The 21,735-nt window shown below is 45.0% G+C and overlaps 1 protein-coding gene across 2 annotated transcripts; it reads right to left on the minus strand.

The window, feature by feature from the left end:
• Positions 1 to 924: 924 nt before the first annotated feature.
• tecpr2 (tectonin beta-propeller repeat containing 2) lies at positions 925 to 20,837 on the minus strand. 2 transcript variants are annotated; one of them, XM_049596202.1, is made up of 27 exons: positions 20,679 to 20,837; positions 19,623 to 19,722; positions 18,591 to 18,731; positions 18,222 to 18,350; positions 17,532 to 17,663; positions 17,189 to 17,346; positions 15,419 to 15,572; positions 15,017 to 15,169; positions 14,760 to 14,892; positions 14,426 to 14,634; positions 14,104 to 14,326; positions 13,795 to 14,023; positions 13,448 to 13,697; positions 13,036 to 13,275; positions 12,885 to 12,952; positions 12,654 to 12,769; positions 12,314 to 12,487; positions 10,310 to 10,490; positions 9,833 to 9,974; positions 9,506 to 9,731; positions 8,834 to 8,923; positions 8,596 to 8,693; positions 8,347 to 8,482; positions 2,770 to 2,918; positions 2,405 to 2,546; positions 2,002 to 2,151; positions 925 to 1,906 (listed from the first exon to the last, which is right to left on the minus strand). In XM_049596202.1, the coding sequence occupies exons 2-27, from the start codon at positions 19,692 to 19,694 to the stop codon at positions 1,755 to 1,757; spliced, it is 4,047 nt and encodes a 1,348-aa protein (XP_049452159.1). In that variant the 5' UTR covers positions 19,695 to 19,722; positions 20,679 to 20,837; the 3' UTR covers positions 925 to 1,754. The 2 variants fall into 2 exon arrangements, with proteins under 2 accessions (XP_049452159.1, XP_049452160.1); XM_049596203.1 differs by lacking the exons at positions 18,222 to 18,350; positions 18,591 to 18,731; positions 19,623 to 19,722; positions 20,679 to 20,837 and adding an exon at positions 17,951 to 18,167.
• Between the last annotated feature and the right edge of the window lie 898 nt (positions 20,838 to 21,735).

A 21,735-nucleotide genomic window follows, 5' to 3' on the forward strand; every position in this document is an offset into this window, starting at 1 on the left:
ACTGTCCTTATTGTAAAGTGTGCTGCTTTGCTTGTATGAAAGGTGCTATATAAATAAAGTGCTGTATTATGATTATTATTATTAAATTAACCAGTTGTCCTTCATGTCCCATCCCAGATCAGAATTCTCATGTGAGAATGTCAAGTTAGGTTCAGCATTATTTGCTACATCACTTCAGCATGTGCCACAATTAATGATGTATATTTTGCAGAGGTGGAGGACTCGAGTCGCAAATTTGAGGACTTGAGCCTTGCTTGACTAACACTGGATAAAAGACTCAACTTGACCTTGACTTGGTATTCATGACTTGAGACTTGACTTTCACTTGAGACAGATGACTTGAAAGGACTTGACTTTTTTAATTTAATATTTGTATTTTTCTAGATATTGATAAGTTGTTTTTTTTTTGCTTTGTTTTTTTTTAAAAAATATGATGATATTGCAGCGGGGGAGGACCTGCTGGCTGATATTCATACCCGTACTACCACAGCTCTGTCCTCCTACCCACAGCTCTCCTCAGAGGAATGGCAGCAGCATCATAAACTTCACCGTATGGTTTTATTCGGTTCTATCCGTGTGATACATGTGAATTAAGTTTTCAATAACTCATGAAGTGTTGAACGTGCTTTGCAACCAGCGACACACTGTCAGCTCGGTGCCGTTACGCACACACAGTCACCACTGTGAGAGCTGATACATGCCCTGCTAGCTTTATATGCTCAGGCTCTCCTCTTATTGTATGAGGTGTTGATACTGCTACACTTGCTTGAGACTTGCTTATGACTTGGAAGTGTGACTTACTACCGCCTCTACTATTTTGTCCCATTAATAACTTCATCAACTAAAAACCATGGCAACAACAAGTGTGTCCCAGCCGTGGGCGTCACCCCCCGATTCAATAACCTGATCAATAAACTGACGCTGTTGTGTTTAAACATGTTTATTAAGTTAATAATTAATGAAACCACACAACAGGGGAGTTTACACTGAATTCTTATTGGTCAGCAGCAGAACATCCTACCCATCAGCTGACATCACCATGACATCACAACGGAGTCACATCTTCACAGGTTTCCATGGCAACGCTGTCGGAAATGAGGAGGAGAGAAGACGACGAGTTTAAAGGACCATTCCCAAGAGTTTTATCTTTTAATATAAATCCAGTTGAGACCTCAGAGCTAAACCTCACTGCAGGTCAAGAAACCAGTCCGAGCCGCTCCAAACCAGTTTGACGTAGAATGAACAAAACTGGAGTAAAATGTGAAATGTCCCTTTAATATCCTCAACAACCAGTATGAACTAAACTGGAATAAATATTAGTAGATTTAGAACCAGTTAGAACCAGTTAGGACCAGTTTGAGCCACTCCAACTGAGACTGAACCAGTTTGAACTGGAGCTGGAGAAGAACGAGCCGTTTGACGCCCAGTAGGAACCAGTCAGAACCCACTGTCCCTTTAGAATAAAGTGCTTTCTGCTAAAACAAAAAATAAAACAAAGTCTCAGTTCACTTCATTTCCCAGCAGCCACCTGGGCTCCCTCTGTGCAGCCACCTTGTTTCAAAAATGTCCTCTAGTCTTAAAAGTCCCAGGAAGTGATGTCACCTGCCTGTGCAGTGTCGGTCCAGTGGTGACATCACACAGTCCACTTACTGCTTCAGGAGCAAGTTTGTAAACAGGAAGTGGTGTCACTGTGACATCACTGCAACCCACAAGACCGACACCAAACAGTGGTGACATCACAGCGATGTCATTGGTCAGATGAGCTCCCACTCATCGTCGACATCGTCCCCGCTGAGGGCGGGGCCTGAGGGGGCGGGTCTACATAGAGTCTGTGGGAGGAGTTTGGTCAGCCGACGAGACAATCCACCAATCAGAGTCACTGCCCACAACTCGTCATCCGGAGTTACTGAAGAGAGAAAGAGACACCTGAGTTACCTGAGACACCTGAGCATCAGTCTGTTACACCTGTCCTGTCACCAGTATGTATGAACACAGTCTTACCAGTTAACCAGTTGGCGTTTCCAGGGATCTTCTTCCAGTAATCTCCTGCAGGGTTTCTTTCAGAGAGGCCGTAGCGTCGAGCCAGATCTCCGTTTACACACCGAACCCAAACTGTCCGAGAGCTGAGGACCAGCTGACTGACGGCTAAACCTAAACCACACAAACACAAGTACGCACATTCAAATACAGTACACACAGTATTTGAACAGTAAACACAATGTGTTAATGCAGTATACACAATACTACTGAGACCAGGAGCACCAGTAAACATACTGGTGACTCACAGTGAATCCATGTCTACACAGCTCAGCCATGAGCTCCGAAGAACGTGACTCAGTGTTCTAACTGAACAGGTGTATAGATCAGACAGACAGGTGTGTTGATCAGACGGACAGGAATGTACCTGGTACCAGCTCCCAGTCTGTCCCCACAGGCATCTCATCACTGAGTCCAGTTCTGACGAAGACACTTCCTCTGTTGTCCAATGCCCAGAGAAGACGATCGTTAGGACTCGTCTGAATACTGACCAGTTGCACTCCGATTGGCTGCAGAGACATGATGTCACAGTTACCTGGACAGGTATTTGGATCCTGAGTTTCCCTGTTACCTGTAAACGTGGTTCTATGTGGATCGTCTCTGTTACCTGTACAGGTGATTCTACGCAGATCCTGAGTTTCATTGTTACTTGTAAGCGTGGTTCTACTGTATGTGGATCCTCCCTGTTACCTGTGCAGGTGGTTCTATGTGGGTCCAATGTTTCTCTGTTACCTGTACAGGTGGTTCTATTTGAATCCAGGCCGGTAGCATCATGCTCGGGTTCAGAGGTTGGGTTCCGACTCTGAAGTAAACTACTCCTCGACTGTCCACAGCCCAGACGTTCTGACTTCCGCAACTCACACTGACCAGACGAACACCTCCTGTAACACACAGGTGACATTTTACCTGAACACACCTGTCAACACATTTACATCTTTATGCAACAGCACGTGAAACCTAAAAACCTGGACTACTAGAACCCCTTAAGTATCACTCGAACTGCCCTAAGAACCTTTAAAACCTCTACATGGATGGATCATCCGAGGAACCTCATGGACCCCTAAGGATTAAATATCCACCCAGGTACATTAAGACCCCCCAGATAGCTGTTCTCATAAACTGTTCATATGTTTTCCTACGAAAAGTAATGCACCCAAATTCATACATATCCTATGTAATTTGAAAAACTGCAACCACGTGACCAATGTGCTGACGGGAGTAAGCAAGGAAGCAGTCCGGAGTAGTCTTGTAAGGAGGCAGATTGGGGTGGTGGATCACAAAAAAGTGGACTTTCCCTGGCGACGCGTATTCGTAACTGTGTAAAATTTGAGCAAACTCTGAGTCATTTTAAAGTACGTCCTCACCATGTTTCTTTTCCTAAACCTAACCTTAGTAACTTTATGTCAATGACGTAAGTGTACATTATGGATGTAACATCTTTCGTGGGGCACTAATTTGAAGGATATCAAACAAACCATTCTATGAAGATACATCGTGTAGTAAGACTGTGAGTGCAACAACAGACAAAGCAAGCTATCACAACGCCACTCAGTCACACACATCACAACGCTGCTCCCTGGCACACTGCCGTCACACACTGCACTGTCACATACTGTTCCACCCAAGTAAACATGTCAAGCTGTGGCAAACAGTGACCTATATGACAGAACCAGCTGTTCATCAGGTCAAATGCAGCGCTGTCCAAACAGAAACATTACAGTATTACAGTTTCGGATGTGAAGAGGTGGAATGTTAGCAGCATCACGTTGCTGTGTCCTGTTTCAGAACAGATTCCAGGCCAGTCTGTTTTTGGTAAACAGCTTCATGTTTCAGGCCTGACTGACCAACCGTCCTGCTGACCTCTAGGGATGTCAATGATATGCTGCTGCAGCTGTCCGTCATGTCAAACATTCGTTTTGTCTTTTAGGTCAACCGAACTAACATTTACAAAATATAAATGCAACAAACAAGCAAAGAAACTGAATCAAGACAAACACAGCGTGTGAAGACGACTGTGCCACAGTGCAGCACAGGTTTACCTCGACCAAACTTGACATCAAAAACACAATAAGCTTGGGGCGTCGGTGGCTTAGTGGTAGAGCAGGTGCGAACCCAGCCTGTGGCCCTTTGCTGCATGTCATCCCCCCTTCTCTCTCTCCCCCTTTCATGCTTACCTGTCCTGTCCATTAAAGGCAAAATGCCCAAAAAACATATCTTCAAAACACAATAAGCAGACTGATCTGCTGTTTCACGGACTTTCATCAGCTAAATCAGCAAGATATTGGTGGATTCTCTAATTGAACTTGTCAAGAAGGTTTTCGGCGACTCCATCACAGAATCGGTAAAGGACTTCCTAAAGTATGAATTCAAAAACACGACTGGCAAACTTGATAAACCACAAAAGAAGTATGGAGATCTGAAGGACACGAACACAAGGTGTATTTCAGATGGAAATGTCTGGTTGTTTTTGATACCAGAGTAACAGAAAACACTAGTTACAGGGAGCTGAGCTGACAGACACGAGACTCAGTGTGGTGGGGGTGTGGATGACGTTACTGGACTGTCAACAGCTGGCCAGCAACAGCAGAAAGAGAGACCGTGGGGGAAAACAGTGCATTTTCACATCTAACTTGGTTAATTCAGGGTTTATTTTGACCACTTAGTGTTTGTTAGAACAGTGGCCTCACTAAATAGATGACTAACAAGAATAAAGATATTTAAAGATGATTTTGGTGAGTTTTATTTCATTTTAGTTTGGTGAAACAAAGAGACGTAAATTCAGAAGGTGTAGGGTTGAATTTCTCTGTTCAATAAGGCATTAAAAGTGTAAGAATATTAGTTATGTGAGGTCACAGTGACCTTGACCTTTGACCACCAAATTTTTATTAGTTTATCACTCGGGTTTATCACTTGGGTGTTTGCGCCGAATTTTAAGAAATTCCCTCAAGGTGTTCTTGACATCTTGCGTTCACAAAAATAAGACAGACAAGGTCACAGTGACCTTTGACCACCAAACTTTAATTAGTTTATCGCTGAGTCCAAGTGGATGTTTGTGCCAAATTTGAAGAAACTCCCTCAAGACATTCTTGTTATATTGCGTTCACAAGAATTGGACAGACAAACAATCTGAAAACATAATGCCTCTGGCCATAGCGATTGCTGACACAGAGGGATAAAAATTTGTATTTTCATTAGCTTTAAGAAAACTCTTAGCAACGCTGAATAATAAAACAGCGACTTACTACAGCTGCTGTGAAATTAATAAATGTTTAACTTTTTGTCAACTCCGCCAGATCTCACCTCTAACTGTGCGTTCCCACCAAAAGATTCATGAGCGTCATAAGCAGCCAGCAGCCATTCATTTTCAATGAACACTCGCAACGAAGAGCGTCACTCGTGTCGGCTACAGCGAGCGACCGTGAGCAGCGCGATGCCAGCGACCCGAGCGTCAAGCTGAAGTTGAGAGAAGCTCAACTTTATGCAAATGAGCAGCAACGCCGCCGAAGCAGCAGCGAGCAGCAGCCAGTTGCAGACCGTGAATATTCTCAAGGCGGGACAGTGAAAGAAAGAAAGAGATCTTCTGCATCGCAGCCTGAAAGCCCCGCCCCTTGGCAGCCTTCTGCAAGCCCTGCCAGAGCTGCCAGGCAGCGCGATGCCGGCGACCTGAGCGACTGCTGGCGATTTTGATTGGTTGCTTTTGGTGGGAACGCACAGTAACTGTGCATTCACACCAAAAGCGTCATGAGCGCCAGCGGTCGCTCAGGTCGCCGGCATCGCGCTGCCTGGCAGCAGCTCCAGCAGGCGCTTGCAGCGGTCAAAGGGGCGGGGCCGGCTGCTGCAGATGTGTCCATCAAGGCTGACACGGCTGTTCATTTTACAAGGATGAACAAATATATCATTTATGTCTTCACTTTGTATTATGCATGACTTTCATTGCACAATTAAAATAACGCTAATAAACACAGTCAATATAGCCTTTATGAGTCCTTTATAATTATGATTTTACTCTCCTGTTGGCACGTAGGAGCACTGAGAAATGTAATTGGTAGTAAATAAGCAGGAGCTCATTAATCGCACTTTCGGAAGCCTCCTTTGTACTGCATCGGCGTATTTGCTGAGGAAACACAAGGCCCGGAGCCGTCGGGCCGTCTCAGTCCACAGAGTCCTGCAAACCCGGCAACTCCACGGTGAATTTCACCGGTTCGTACAGCCCCGGGAGAGCCCAGACCTCCGTACCCGAATCCCGGTGTGCAATTGGCTGCTGCTTCGGCAGCGGCGCTGCTCATTTGCATAAAGTTCAGCTTCTCTCAACTTCTACTTGACGCTCTGGTCGCTGGCATCGCACCGCTCGCTGCAGCCGACGCCCCTGACGCCCTTCGTAGCAAGCGTACATTGAAAATGAATGGCTGCCAGCCGCTTATGACGCTCATGACGCTTTTGGTGTGAATGCACAGTAACATTCATCATGTATGCCATTTAAGAAAAAATTAAATCACCGGGAGGTCGGCCCATTACAAGGTTTTAAAGTCAAGACTTTAATCTTTAAAAATGTTTTTTCCCAGTCTAACTGAAGAGTTAAAACTTAAACAAAAATTGAAAAAAACAAGGTTTTGTCCCAATTCTTACAAACGAGTGACAGTTATTTCCACTTGCCATGTCTCTCCTTAATATATCTTAGCTACTAAACCAATGTTTAGACTGATGGAATAAATGTACTGGGACCATTTACTAGTTTGGGTCACCATGGATTCATTTTAGGGAGTTTTGTAGGTTGGAGATGTTACTGTATAATACATATACTTTCTTTTTCTTAAAGCTAGACAACATGTTGGTAAACACATTTTAAATACTCTCTGCTTCGTGTCTGGGCCCCTGTTCTCATTGTCAGGGTCTCATTTCACATCTCCATTACATCTCATGTCGTTTGTTTTAACTGTTTCTTGTGAATAAACTGGAACCGAACAAAGTAGAGAATTAAGTTACTAATAAAGTGAGTAATTAATTAGATGCCCGATATTAGTATTGTGCAAACAAAAGTAATGAACACATATAGAGCCAGAACAAGATGTTGGTTTGTATCAGCTGTAGATATGACAGACAGACAGACACACAGACAGACAGACAGACAGTCATGTGGTTTCTGTTAGTGAGACGTGTGGAGGAACTAAAAACAGATCTGACCTATCAGTCAGGTTACAGTATGACGCACACAGGAACACACACACACACACACACACACACACACACACACACACAGACACTCACAGGAACACACTCTGTTACGCACCCTCCACCTGTCAGTGTGACAGAGAAACACAGCTGTGTGTGTGTGTATGTGTGTGTGTGTACATGTGAGTCTGATAAACTGAAATCTGACCACAAGTGAATGATGCCCCCCGCCCCCAAAACACAAACACACACTCACTCTTTGACCAATCACAGACCTCAAATCAGACCCAACAACTTCGTTACATAATTAAAGACATAAAAAGGGAACTACCCCCATTTTCAAAATTCATACATCATCCCTATGGCCTAAGACAGCCCAAAAATATTAGTACACTTGAACAACTCTTTCCCAAATCCAACACTCAGATTTGTAATGTCATAGGGTATTGAGTCTGGCGCTGCTCCATAGACAATGAATGGTGACAGATGTCACTGGGAGCAGCCAGTGTTTCAGCACTGAGAACACTACAGTAGAGTGAAGCTCATTTGGGTATAAAAAAGAAAACAAACAAAATCAGGCTCACATTTATTGCCAATGGAGCAACTCCAGACTTCATAACCTATGACATCACAAGTTTGAGATTTCCTTCTCTGGTTTCTGGCTTTGAGACAGAGCAGCTTGTGTTCATAAATATTGATATGACTTTCCAAGGCCATGGAAATAACATACTGGACTTATTAGTTTTGGTGGTGTAAAACTACAGCACATTGATGGTCCGTCAAGCTGTCAAAGTAAGCATGAAGCCGTCACTGTAACTAACTGCACTCCCTGAAGAAATATTATCATGAAAGAGTGATTCCAGAGAGAAGCAGACAGAGGGGTCTACAGTCTGTGTTTGAAGGATATATCCAGGATGTCAAACTGACTCAGCAGCAACAACAGGTTAAAAAGACAAAGATAGTTAGAAGCTAAAGCCGAACTATAGGCTACAGATCACAGTGTAAAAGTGAACCACCACATCACCGGATGGGCAGGGATCTCTGGTAGAAGGCAAACAACGTTCATCTGCGCACAACGCGATGACACACAGCTGGTTGAATATCAGCGGAGTCTTTCTCCTGTATGTCTCAGGTACGTACCGAGCTGGCTGAGGTCCAGGGGGGTCCAGTGGAGTCCAAAGGGACAGGACGGAGACAGCGTACGGATACTGACTCGACCGTGAGTGTCCAAACCCCACAGAGCGTCACGACAGGCAGACAGGTGGGTCAGCTCCATCTGAACACACAAGGCAGAACACAGTAGAACATCAGCAGAACACAGGGGGAGACCATTGGTGTGAAAAGAGACCAGTAGAATCAGACTCAGAGACAGGTGACACGTGTTTCTACCTCAGGTGGTAGAGGGACAGACGAGGGGCGGAGCTCTCCATCCTGGTCCCAAACACAGAACAGATCCTTCCGGCTCTGAGCCAACCACAGGAACGTACCTGAGACACAGGTGACACACAGGTAGACCGATGATCAGTGCGTTTAGTGTAATATATGACAGATGGATGGTGACCAGATGAGTGTAGAGGAGTACAGGTGTGTGTAGTGTACAGGTGTGTGTAGTGTAGAGGTGTATGACCTTCTCTGTGAGGCACAGCTGAAGACGTGATGAAGGTCCACCTGGTGGCTGAGACGGTTCCTCTTGGAACAACGTTCTGCCAGAAAGTTCCTGAGAGAACCAAACAAAGAACAACTAAGAAACTGAAAACTAGAAAACTGTGCTCCAAAGTCTATTCTGCTGTTCTGCTGGTCTCTACTGAACTTTCCTGGACTCTACTGAGCTCCATTGGACTATACTTGACTATACTGGACTCTACTGAGCTTCGCTGGACTCTGCTGGAATCTACTGGACTACACTGAACTCTCCTGAGCTGTACTAGACTCCACTGAGCTCTTCTGGACTCTAATGAGCTCTCCTGGATTCTGTTGGACTCTACTAAACTCCACTGGACTCTGCTACAATCTACTGGACTCTATTGAGCACTACTTGACTCTACTGAGCTCCACTGGACTCTGCTGGAATCTAGTGGACTATACTGGACTCTACTGAGCTCTAACAGCCTCTACTGAACTCTACTGAGCTCCACTGGACTCTGCTGAGCTCTACTGTGGAATCTAGTGGACTATACTGGACTCTACTAAGCTCTACTAGCCTCTACTGTACTCTACTGAGCTCTACTGTTCTTTCCAAGACTACTGGACTCTACTGAGCTCCACTGGACTCTGCTGGACTCTACTGGACTCTACTGACCTACGAGACTGCCGCGGGCCAGGTGCAGCTGGTTCCGCCCCGAGGCCACCCAGACTCCACTGCTGTTGGCGCTGACCAGGCTCGGCTGGCACTGTGAGTACTGGGACAGGAAGGCCACGACCCGCTCCACCGGTGCCCTGGTTACCGTGGCAACACTCTGGGTGGCCTGCAGCAGTGTCTGGAACAGGCTGCCCTGATCAAAGACCACGTAGTCTGAGATACTGATCTGATGGAGAGAGACAGACAGACAGACAGACAGACAGGCTGTTAGGCTGCACAGCTGAACTGAGATCGGGACAGACAGACAGACTTCCTGTCTCTACGTACCTGCCACCAGTGGTCGTCGTTGCCCTGCGGCCTGGATGAACAGATGCCAGTTCTAAACCAGAGGCTGCCGCTGGCGTCCAGCGCCCAGGCTGTACCACCGTCTCCCAGGGTCACACACATCAACTCCAGACCCTGAGCCTCACTGTAACACACACACACACACACACACACACACACACACACACAGTAACACAATAAGAAACACAGAGTATCTGTAAACTGTGACCAATAGATCCACAGCTACCTCTCCTTTGGCTCATTTAAAAACTAGCTCAAAGCTAAAGGTCCAACTGATTTTAATGGTGCATGCTAACCAAGCTAATAATGCTAATAACCTTTGAGTGTGAACAAACAGTACCAACATAAACTGTTTCATAAACGCCAATGAAATATCAGTGACTGGAAGTCGACTCAGTACTACATCTGTCTGTGTACTGTAGCACAGCAGTACTCCAGCAGTAGCAGCAGGAGTCGTACCTGACGGTGTCATACTTCCAGCCCTCTCCTTCGCTGCAGTAGCTGTTGAGTCCTTCTCTGTAGAATAACGCTTTGTGTTCGCTCAGGGCCCAGACCACACCTGCGCTCACACACACCTGGCTGAACACACAGGGAGAGTCCACCTTCACAGAGCGAGCACAAGGCCGGTCCACGCTCAGACCTGACGGACACATGGAGACAATGGTTACTATGGAAACAACACACAGGAAGACATCCTGGAGGATCCTGCTGACACCCTGCAGAGGAAACACACCATCAGCTGAGCATCCAGAGCTTCACCTTCATATGTCGTATGTGATCTGTATGATAAAACTAACAAACTGAGTCTGCAGAGTGAACCTGAGGTGTTACAGCAGCAGATCGCCCCCGGGTGGTCACACAGAGACATTACAGCTGCAGGAGGAGCATCAAATGAAAAGGATCCTGAGTGTTTTCAAAGATCAGCCCTACTAAAAGAGTTTAAATTAAGTTTAAATAAAGAGTATCTAAGGGAGAATAACATACATCTGTCTGTTAAATGTGACTCTAATTTTCTGTAAACCAATCAGAAACCTCCAGTATGATGATGTCACTTATTCAGTTTTACCTCCAGGACTACAGCTGTCATTAAAACAATACTCAGAAAACATTCGATGACCTTTCTTGAAGGCTCCTAATATTTTTCTTTTTCTTACTACCACTTGAGATAATCATGTTTTGGAAACAAAATTGGGTGACACACCTTGAGCCATACTTTTTAGTCTATCATTGCTTAGGAGGTCACTACACACTGTGTACTTTCCTTTAAACATACTTTTGTGTACATAAACAGTGGTATGTATGTTTTTCGAATGCACTGTAATTACCCTGTCACTTCCTAAGAGCCTCCTTGCCAATTAGAGACACATAACCATGGTAACCAGTGCCAACCTCCGCTCTATTGGCATCTGCAGCATGATGAACCTCTGAGTTTTTGGTTTTTCATCATGTCTGTTGGAGTAGTCTCGCTCACCAGACCTTTCTCAAGAAAAGAAAGGTCTGGCTGGGCCGACTCTCACTTTAAGATTGGAGAAAAAAAACGCCCTAGCTGCTTGTATTTCTTTCAACCAATCACAATCGTTCTGGGCGGTGCCACAGCAACGGTGCGCTTGCAAAAATACTGCCGGGGGGAAACAGGTTTTGGTGTAACACGCCCACAAAAACATCGCCCACAGGACGCGAACCATGGCAGAAAAATGGCTACATCCCTGCAAGATCAAACACCGCAAAAGTTAGTAAAGGACGTGTTGAAAACGGTTGAAAACTGCTACACAACTGGAGGTGGTAGGGCGGGACTTCAGCGGGTGGCTCGTTCCGCCCAATGAGAGGCTGATCTATTCAGCGACCTTCCGCCCGTTCAGACTAGTGTTGGAGTAACTTTACTTTGGCTGTTAGAAAATGCGAACCACACGTGAACTCGTTATGTCAACAAGCATTTTCATCACCAGATAATGCTTAACTTAGCTAAATGCTAACATCAGCATGCTAACAAGCTGATTACTAGCAGGAATATTGTTTATATGAGTCACAACTTTCATGGCAGGCCTTCCAAATACTTTTTGAGATAATTCAGTCTGGATCAGAGTGTTGGCTTCACAGACCAACATCCTTGGAATCATGCCAGTAATCATGCTAACGCTACATTTTCATATAGTCCTGACCTCACACTGTTGTTGGCTGGGGGCTACACACCATGACCCAAAGGCTGACACCCAGAAACATCCTAAACAAACCAAGATAAGAAGGAAATAAGAAAATCCAGGCACACGACAGAGCCTATGCAGATATAGACACCGCCACACACTGCTTATTGGTCATAAGTGATGATTGAGAGGGATTAGATTTGACCCCTGCAGAGTAACTGCAGCATCACATATGGAAACCGGTATGTTTCTATCTGTCCTTCCTGTTAAGTTTGGTGTTACTGAACAGGTGAGACAAACAGTGAGACAGGTGGTTAGTTACCTGTCTGCAGGTAGAGGTCTCCGTTGGTCCTGATAATCCAGGCGGAGTCGTCACTGAGAGCCACGAAGGCCGTTTGCTCCACAGCTTTGTACCAGTGCCGTTTCCCTTTAACTGTTACTTTTGCACATGCAAACGCCGTCATAGTCTTCTGCTCCACCTTCCACAGCAGGTTACCTGACGGAGTGTGCAACAGTTAGCATCCAGCTAATGCTACATACACCTGTACACCGGGCAGTCTGCTGCCTGCTTTAACATGAGATCAACTCAGTGTTTGAACTGGAAGATGAAGTCGGTTTAAAAGGAAAAATGAAGTAAAACGTCAAAGTAAACCTGAGGGTACCTGAGGGTGACACCGCCACCTGGTGGACGTTGTCTTCAAAACGCTGCCAGTTGAGTCCAGTTTCAGGCAGAGGGCTACAGAAAAGTCCTCCTTTAAAGTCCAGACACCACACATACCTAAAACACACAGGTCACCTGTAAGATACCTGGCTTGGTCACTGCTCTCTTGGACTTGGATCAGGTTCGGACAGAACTCTGGTCCACACACCACACATAAAGTCTGCTGACTCACCTGTCAGTCACCTGCAGGCTCAGTATTCCACATCCTGGTCCCGAGTATCCCATCCAGCTTTCTGCCAACTGCAGAGAGACAAGACAAAAAAATATATTCATATTTTTTTTGCTGACAGACTCACCTGGTCAGGTTTGTGTGTTTGTCTCACCTGGTCAGATTTGTGCGTGTCTCTGTCCTGAGCGTCTTGGTCCATTTGTTTGTCTATTGTCTTCTCTGCCTGATTAGCTGGATAGTTGAGGACTTCTCCGCCGCTGCCAGGAGGGGGCAGACTGTGACAGTAGATGTCTCCTTCTTCATCACTGGACATGCTGGGTTTTCTGTCCAGATTAGATACAGTGGAGTAAAACATCTGGTCCGGCAGACGAGGAGGGGGCGCCAGGTCATCAATCTGTACACAAACACAGAGGAAACTCATTTATTAATTACATGAACTTCAGGTAGTTTTTTATCTGCTGTTTGTTCAAGTGTTCTCTGATAGGATCGGTTATGCCCAGTAATTTGACGTTAAAATTTAACATCTACTAATCTAAGTATAACAGAACCTCCATGATCATCATCACCTCCTCCTCCTCTTCTTCATCTGGTCCAATCAGAGGGCTCAGAAACTCGTCCTCCTGCTCCTCCACTGGCTGCTGCTCCTGTTCATCCTCCTCCTCAGTGTTGTGCATGTAGGAAAAGGTGCACTCGAGAAGCAGATCCACATCCGGGGTTGGGGGGACGACTGCCTCTGCACCAGAACCAGAGTCCTTTCCTGAATTCAGCTTGTTCTCCACACCCTCGAGGAGCAGGGAGTCTGGAGGGAGCAGGGAGCTGAGACAAGGAAATAAGGATGAGACAAACACCTCAGTGGGAGCAGGAAACAAGCATGAGACACAGTGACACTGTCCGCTGGTGCTCAGGTACTAACCTAGACTGGGTGGAGGAAGACTCCATCTCTACATCTCCACTCACTCCCTCCTGTGAGTTCTGTTCCTGGTTTTGTTCGGGAGAGTCCTGGTTGTGAAGGTCCAGACCCACAAGGGAGGCTCTGTCACTTAGAGGAGTTCCACTCCCTCCGTCACTACAGCTGCCGTCCTGGACTACAAACATGGATTCTGAGCAGCTGCTCTCAGAGAGGCGGTTCCCACTGCTGCTGTCTGAGGACGGACACAGAGACACAAAACATTCAGTCAGTCCGTCTCAGTCTGTCTGTCTGTCTGTCTGTCTGTCTGCTTGCCTTGTCGTCTCCTCTTCTTCTTCTTCACCCTGATGGCTTTCACCACGAGCTCTTGCTGCATCTCGCCCTGACCCAGGGGGGCGCTGTAGCGTCTGGAGCTCTGCTCGGAGGAAGTGGTCACCGGGGTGTTTCCATGGAGACTGTCCCAGGAAGTGATGGAGCTGCTGCGGCTACGAGAGCTGCTGGTGAATAAACCGGACTGGTGGCAGAACTGCTCCGTCACCTGGACAACCGGATCACATGACACAGACAGGTAAGTTAAACCGTCCATGAGTAAATGTCTCAGCCAGTTAAACCAATATAGGAGACAGCTGTCAGTCACCTCCAGCTGCTCTTCCGCCTCCTCCACTTCCTCCTCTTCCTCTCTGTCCTCGCCATGCCGCTCCCATCCACCCCCTCCCTCCTCCCTGCCCCCACCCTCTACAATGATCGCCATGGTTCTGATTGGTTGAGCTGTTTCCACTGATCCGGTTGGTGGGAAGATTGTTGGTGTGGCCAAAGGCGAGGACACACGGACAGAGAGGTCCAACACTGAAGAGGAGACACAGACAGGTTGATAATCTGTCTTAATGACCCGACGGCAGGGTTCACCCACTCCTCACTACCACTGTTTGGCTAGCCTAGCTCTAGTACCTACTATGAGGAGTACTACTCACAGTTGGAGGCCAGTCCCTCAGGGCTGTTGGAGAGACGGATGATGTCTCTGTCTCCTTTCAGGATGAAGATCTCATTGTCACAACACGACACTGACACAATATCTCCACTGCTCTCCAACGCTCCGACTATCATCTGAAAACAGCAAACACAAAACTGATCAGATATAACAAACAATCAGGATTTACACAGGGTAACAATCACACAATGTATACATTCACACAAAATCAAGTTCTATGTATAAAAATAGTTGTAGCACCTCGTTAAGACAGTCAAGGACGTAGATGCTGTACTCGTTCCAGCTGAGGATCCAGCCCTCTCTGAGGAAACAGCTGAGCAGACCGAGCTGTCTGTCTGCTGGACGGTACGCTCCGATTGGATCAGGACGAGGAAACAACTCAAACTGAGGAATCTGAGACAGACAGACAGGTGGATGAACAAACAGAGAGGCTGCAATTTATGTAGTTATTGAAAGTCACTGGATAAGAGCCAATAAAGCTTCATACAGCTGTCTTTGACCTGTCTCATAGATCAGTCGCAGTGACATTAGCAGCAGTTCTGCTAAAGCTATCTGTATGATGTGGCTTCAGCAGAAGCGTCTGCTCACAGCTGGATCAGTAACAGAATGGATGTAAGTGTTAGCAGTGTTTTCCCACTGTACCTGTGCGTTGAAGAGGGGTTTGAGCAGCCGGGTGTCCTCCACCTGTCCTTTGACGTCAGACCTCCACAGTCTGAGTCCAGGTCGAGCAGCAAACACCTGAAGATCGCTCTGTTTACAGAGAGCTGGCAGGAAGCAGGCGCCGAACCTGCCGCTGCTGTCAGTGGTAGAAATGCAACAGAAGTAAAATGACATGTAACAGTTGTTGTACAGTGGTGATTACATACAGTAGCTCCCAGTCAGCTCAGGGGGACTGATGTCACTGACGCTTCAGGTAAGTGTGATGAGTTATTCACGCTAAATCAGATCACTTTTAATGTTGAGCTCAACTTTACGTAGAATTCAGTAACCATGGCGATGTGTTTGGAATTCACAGCCGCTCTGACGGCCTTCGTCTCCATGGCAACGGCAGCAGAAGCTCATGGATACTTAAGTATTTAGATCTGTCCACAAAAATTAGGGATCAGACACATGAACCTGCACGATGACATCATCCAGTTGAGTTCGGAGGTTCAGTCACACTAAAGTGAAAACTTGGGGCCTTTCCCAAACCGGACCCTCCTCACTCCAACTATGTCAGGGAGTGTATCTCCTTTGGTGTCACCTTCACAGCTGAATGTAGGGGATAAACACAGCAGTAAGCTTTGGGACAAACTTCACTCTCAGTGCCGGGGAGAGGAACTGTCGTAACTTTTAGTGAGCATGGAGAAAAAGCTTAATCCAATTTAAGGTTCTTCATATATATATACTTGAAGCACTTATATTTAATCTCTGTGTGCTGCTATTGTTTATCTGAAGTTTTTTATATGATCTTTTTATTATTAAAAGAAACAAATAACTCAATAAATTGAGATAAATCTATTAAATAAACAAAATTTTTTACTCCTAAGCTTCTTTGGTGGTCCTTTCGTTTTTCAATTTGATATAAGCAGCTTGGTTTTTGTAGCAGTTCTTATAAATACACAACACTACAATCAAATGAGCGCGTCTGTTTTCTAGAGACTATAGAAGGACATATTTTATCCTACATACAATATAATCTTTAATATGTTAGCATCTGTATGACAATAGGCCTATAATACACTTTTTCCATTGTCACTCTTGGCCGTGCTGAGTAAAGCCATGGTGTGCCGATACGTGTTTCCATTATCAGTGTAGACGCGCTGTGCCACACCAAGCTGCGCCGGAGATGGACCCTCTCTAGAGTAGGTCCAAAAGCGGATAGTGGTGGCGCCTCACCGACCGCAGCCAACCCCCCAAATCCCTGCTGCACTGAGTTGATGGTCCAAACCAAGGTGGCTGTCGAAAACGGCAATAAATGTCTGTCTTAGTTTGAGCAGTTTACGTTTGTAAGGTTAGTCGCAGAACTTTTTTTGTACGGAGCGTCTTCATGACGAACACAATATGCTGTCACACATGGTCAGTTGGCGTCGATACAAACTCGCTGCTGGAGGGTTTTACAACTTACTTCACTCCTCACCAGCTGGTTTGGGACAGCACTCAATATGGAAGACCCTCCACATGAACACAGAAACGGAGTGAGGGTGGGTAGGGAGAGGGTGTAGGAGCTGGTTTGTGAAAGGCCCCTCTTCACACTTCACCACACTACAGAAAAGGTACTGATGTAACTTGGGTTCTATATATTCCAGGTGTCTGTCAGATGCTATATCCAGGTGTTCAAACTACAGTCTGACCAATACTGATATCAGTATTTCACAGTATAAAATATCTGATAACAACAGTGATTGTAGCAGATGTTTGTGGTGTGTTTACCTCTTGCGGGGCTTGGTGCCCAGCTGCTGGACTTCCTGTGTCTGTGTGCAGTACAGCAGAGATCTCTGCTGCGTTGAGATCAGTAGTATCTGGTGACTGTACTCCATCTGAACCACACCTGAAGTCTCCTCCAACAACAGCACAGGTTTACACACTCCCTGCACACACACAAACACACAGTCAGGATGGTGTGTATTATGTAGAGCTGCAAGTCAATTAAGTGATGAGTTGATCAACTGGAAATTCATCTGCAACAATTTTAATAATCAGTTAATCGTTTTTGTCTGAGTTGTTTTAATTTATCTGCTAATCAAATATGACTGTTGTGTAATTGTGGTTTCACCTGGTCCAGGTCCAGAGAGGAGAAAACGACTCGTCCCTTATCGTCTCCAGAGAAAAGTTTCATCCCGTTGGTGCTCCACGCCAAAGACGTTATGGAGCCTTTATGGAGGCCGACCACATCGAAACGCCTCAACTACAATAACAGAGAAAGAAAAAGAGAGTTGGTGTTGTGTCTGAAAGAGCCATTGTTGGTGGTGAGTTTGTCTCAAGGCCCTGAGCTGAATGATGGTTCTGGTAATGGTGGCATTCCCCTAAATCTCCTGGCACTGCAGACTAGCTGTGAGGGACAGTGGCTCTTCAGTAACAACAGTAGTTTTACAGATAATTGGCGTCATCTGTCGTTGTTAGAAACACTTAATTTTACATTTTTAAGTGTAGACCCAGAATAATAAACAGCCCAATTTATTTTCATTCATTTACCATAACTACTTATCCTGGTACAGTGTCACAGGGGGAGGAGGTAGAGGGGCCTTTTCCAGCTGACAATGCCTAGAGGCGGGGTTCACCCAGGACAGGTTGCCAGACTATCACAGGGCTGACACTCAGAGACAGACAACAATTCACCCTCACATTCACACCTACGGACAAGTTAGAGTCACCAACAGTATATATAAAGCATGAGGGCGCTGATCGACGATCTGAATACTGCCCCTGCTGTAGCTTTCTGAAACTCACCTGTCAGACTTCTCACCTGTTTGTTTCGACCAGGAAGTGGAGACACCAGCTGGAAGACTGCAACTCGACCTGATGCTGTTCCCACGGCAACCAGATCATCAAAACAGCTGAGCAGCTTCACGGCCGTGATTGCATCAGTCTTTCCCTGTTACACACATGTACAGAAACACACACACACGGACAGGAAGTGAGACTGGTGTTCTGTTTCCACGTTTAAGTGTTGATTCTCTAAAATTAAACAACATTAATCATCACACACATTATGAGGATCACCTGAACACACCACTGCAGCACAATGCATTCTGGGATACTGAGCATCAGGGCTATCATTTTTTTTAAAAAAGTTTATTGTTCACTGTTAATTCAGAGGAAGAAGAGCTCTGACCTCCAGGCTGTACTTGTTCATGTGTGCAAGGCGGCGACAGTACAGGTAGAGCATTCCAATGCTGCTGCCCACAGCCAGGAAGTCACTGCTGCTGTCCAGAGCCGTCAGGTAGACCAGGACGGACCTGAACCCACGCTGCACCTGCAGGTAGAGAGAGATGCAGGAGCCTTCATCATCGTCAGCGTTATCATTATCATTAATATAAACAGCATCTTTAATATTAACTTTATCATTAATATTGTCATCAATATATAATAAAAACAACATTATTAATAACAATAATAATGTAAAACTTTATCCATGTCCTTCAAGTTATTCACGTTTTTATTTTGTTTTTATTTACAATACATACGCAGACACGTGCATCTATGTGTCCAGGGGGTAAACTGGCACCAACAGTCCAGTCTCCATAACCCACCGTTGGGTTCCCAAGACACGCCCCTAAATATCGAACTACTGGCACCCCCAGTACCTTGACCTGGGTTTTGCCTTGGTTTGGAAGGATTCTGTACCGTGGCCTGAGTTTTGGTCTCATATGGATCAGTTCAGTACCCTGGCCTGGGTTTTAGCCTAGTTTGGAACTGTTCTGTAACTTGGCCTAGGTTTCACCTTGGTTTGGAACAGTTCAGTACCTTGGCCTGGATTTTTTCCCGGTTTGGAACTGTTCTGTAACTTGTCCTAGGTTTTGGTCTGGCATGGAACTGTTCAGTACCTTGGCCTGGGTTTCAATCTGGTTTGGAATGGTTCAGTACCATGGCCTGGGTTTTGATCTGGTTTGGAACGGTTCCATACATTGGCCTGGGTTTTGGTCTGGTTTGGAACAGTTCCATACATTGGCCTGGGTTTTAGTCTGGTTTGGAATAGTTCAGTATCTTGGCCTGGGTTCAGCCCTGGTTTGGAACGGTTCCATACATTGGCCTGGGTTTTAGTCTGGTTTGGAATGGTTCAGTACCCTAGCATGGATTTCACCCTGGTTTGGAACGGTTCCATACATTGGCCTGGGTTTTAGTCTGGTTTGGAATGGTTCTTTACCTTGGCTGGGATTGCATTGAGCAGATAGTAGAGCGGGCAGAACTCTCTCAGGACAGAAGGAGGGGTCGCCATGTTTCTGCTGAACTGGACTCAACTGGTCCTGAAAGTCAATACAAAACCACCATTTAAAAACCCACAGAAAATTAACATGAGAAGAGGTGCATTCAGGACTGAACTGCTTCATATTCATCTGGAGTGAACTCAGATTTGTGAATATTTGCTGTCTGGTATGGTGGACCAGATATATGCCGAATTAAAGAGAAACACTTACCCAAACTAGCTGGCGTCTTAATTCAGATTTTGAAGTGACTGTATTCAGTTCAAATGGAGAGATAGTTCAAATTGCCATTATGCTTTATTACGTTTGGCGTGACGAACACCGTGAACGTTCTGCACCAAACTCGGTCACAAAAGTCTGTACATTTCCCTTACTCTTTATCTGACTACACAGTACTGTTATAACAAGACATTACGGGTCGTTGGGGTTTATTCAAGGTGACAACATTTGGCGTTCCACACCAAGTTAACCTTTTATTATCTATCCGCAGTTTCCGCTGTACTACTCTCCCTACCCGACGTTGGGGTGATGGAGGGCGGCAACGAACAGCGTGATCAAACGTAAATAGCTGAGATTTAACAGTATTTAAACGCCGTTTGGTGAAGATGATATACACCGAATAAAACAAAACAACTTCACGAAGTGTGACAAAGCTCACATTAGGCTTTGCAGTTAAGCTGAGTCAGCTCAACTTGAGCCAAATATTGAATTTGCCATTTACTGAATGGGGCTTGGTGTGACGCTGTCTGTACAGGAAAATACGGCACCGTCAGGTCAATGTTAGCTCAGCAGGCGGTTGTGAAACCTGACAGCATACAGTAAGCATTCCCAAAACAACACAGTCACACATAATGTCACGCAGACATCACGCTGTTTACTAAGCTAGCCTCTACATCACAGAGACACTGCGGGCTAGCTAGCATCACATGAAAGCAGCTGCTTCGATGTTAGCAGGCAGGCTAATGTTAGCAGCAGGAGGAAAACCGACAGTCACTTACTGAGAGTTTACAGTGAAGGATGTTGTTCCAGATGTTGTTCCAGGTGTTTTAGTTACAGCAGGACATTAGTGACGGGACATCGCCCTGTCCGTCCGTCTGACAGCTTTCATATTGACACTGACCTGCTGTCAACAAACTGCGCCACCTGCAGACAGGACACGGAATAATAACAATCTTTCATTTCTCTGTTTAAATTGATTTCTGTTTTTAAATTAACCCACTAAACCACACACTGTCTGTACTTCACTCCCACTTTAATCTATTTGTTATTTATCTTCTGACGATAATTTCATAAATAAATTTAGAAATGAATGACAGGAAACGGAAACACAGTTACTGCTGGTTGGAAAACCCGGAAATTGGATCTTTTCTTCCATTTAAAATATTAAAATAAATAAATAAATATTGAGCTTTGCTGCCGTGAATAATACTTTTTATGTTAACAGGTCAAAATGTGAAAATATATCAAATATTTTCTACCTTTAATTTAATGAGAGGCACTGAATGTTTACTTAAATGTAACAATAATATTGAAAGATGCTCCCTGTTATTACCACAATTACCAACATGGTTTTCACATAGGAGGAATATGATTTGTTTTGTTTTAATAACAATAAACAAACAGAATATAAAAATGTTTTATAATAAAAAAATATACAAAAATACAATGTAGTCCCCGTTAATGCACGGAGACAGATGTGATCCGTTTATTTCCGTGTAATAATCGTATATTGGCTTTCAAATAGTAAATTTTAAACATGAAATAATCGTTACATCCAGCACATGAATAAATCTATACTCGATGAAAATTGTTTTAGATTTAAATTTATGTCTTCACTTATGATACTAATCTAACCGTTACACACATTTTTTTAAAAATCTTTTTTATTTTTGAATGTTTTATCTAAATGTGAATTTTCACGGAAATTAGTAGGTACTTTCACTTAATAGAATATTTAGGTCCAACATAAAATACGTAATTATAAAATAATTAACATTAAAATATTTTAATCATAAATCATGAGTCCGGTCCGGTATTCCAGTCCGGGAGGTCCGC

Source organism: Epinephelus fuscoguttatus, linkage group LG14 (genome assembly GCF_011397635.1).
Source record: "Epinephelus fuscoguttatus linkage group LG14, E.fuscoguttatus.final_Chr_v1".
Classification (NCBI taxonomy): Eukaryota; Metazoa; Chordata; class Actinopteri; order Perciformes; family Serranidae; genus Epinephelus; species Epinephelus fuscoguttatus.

What these genes read in the sequence shown, in the direction of transcription:
- tecpr2 (XM_049596202.1), bottom strand. Translation starts at nt 19,694, where the DNA reads ATGGCGACCCCTCCTTCTGTCCTGAGAGAGTTCTGCCCGCTCTACTAT. An exon ending in TTCCTGGTCGAAACAAACAG is followed by an intron (nt 17,664 to 18,221) that starts GTGAGAAGTCTG and finishes CTGTTATTGTAG; the next exon opens with TTGAGGCGTTTCGATGTGGT. An exon ending in TGAGGGACTGGCCTCCAACT is followed by an intron (nt 14,635 to 14,759) that starts GTGAGTAGTACT and finishes TCTCCTCTTCAG; the next exon opens with TGTTGGACCTCTCTGTCCGT.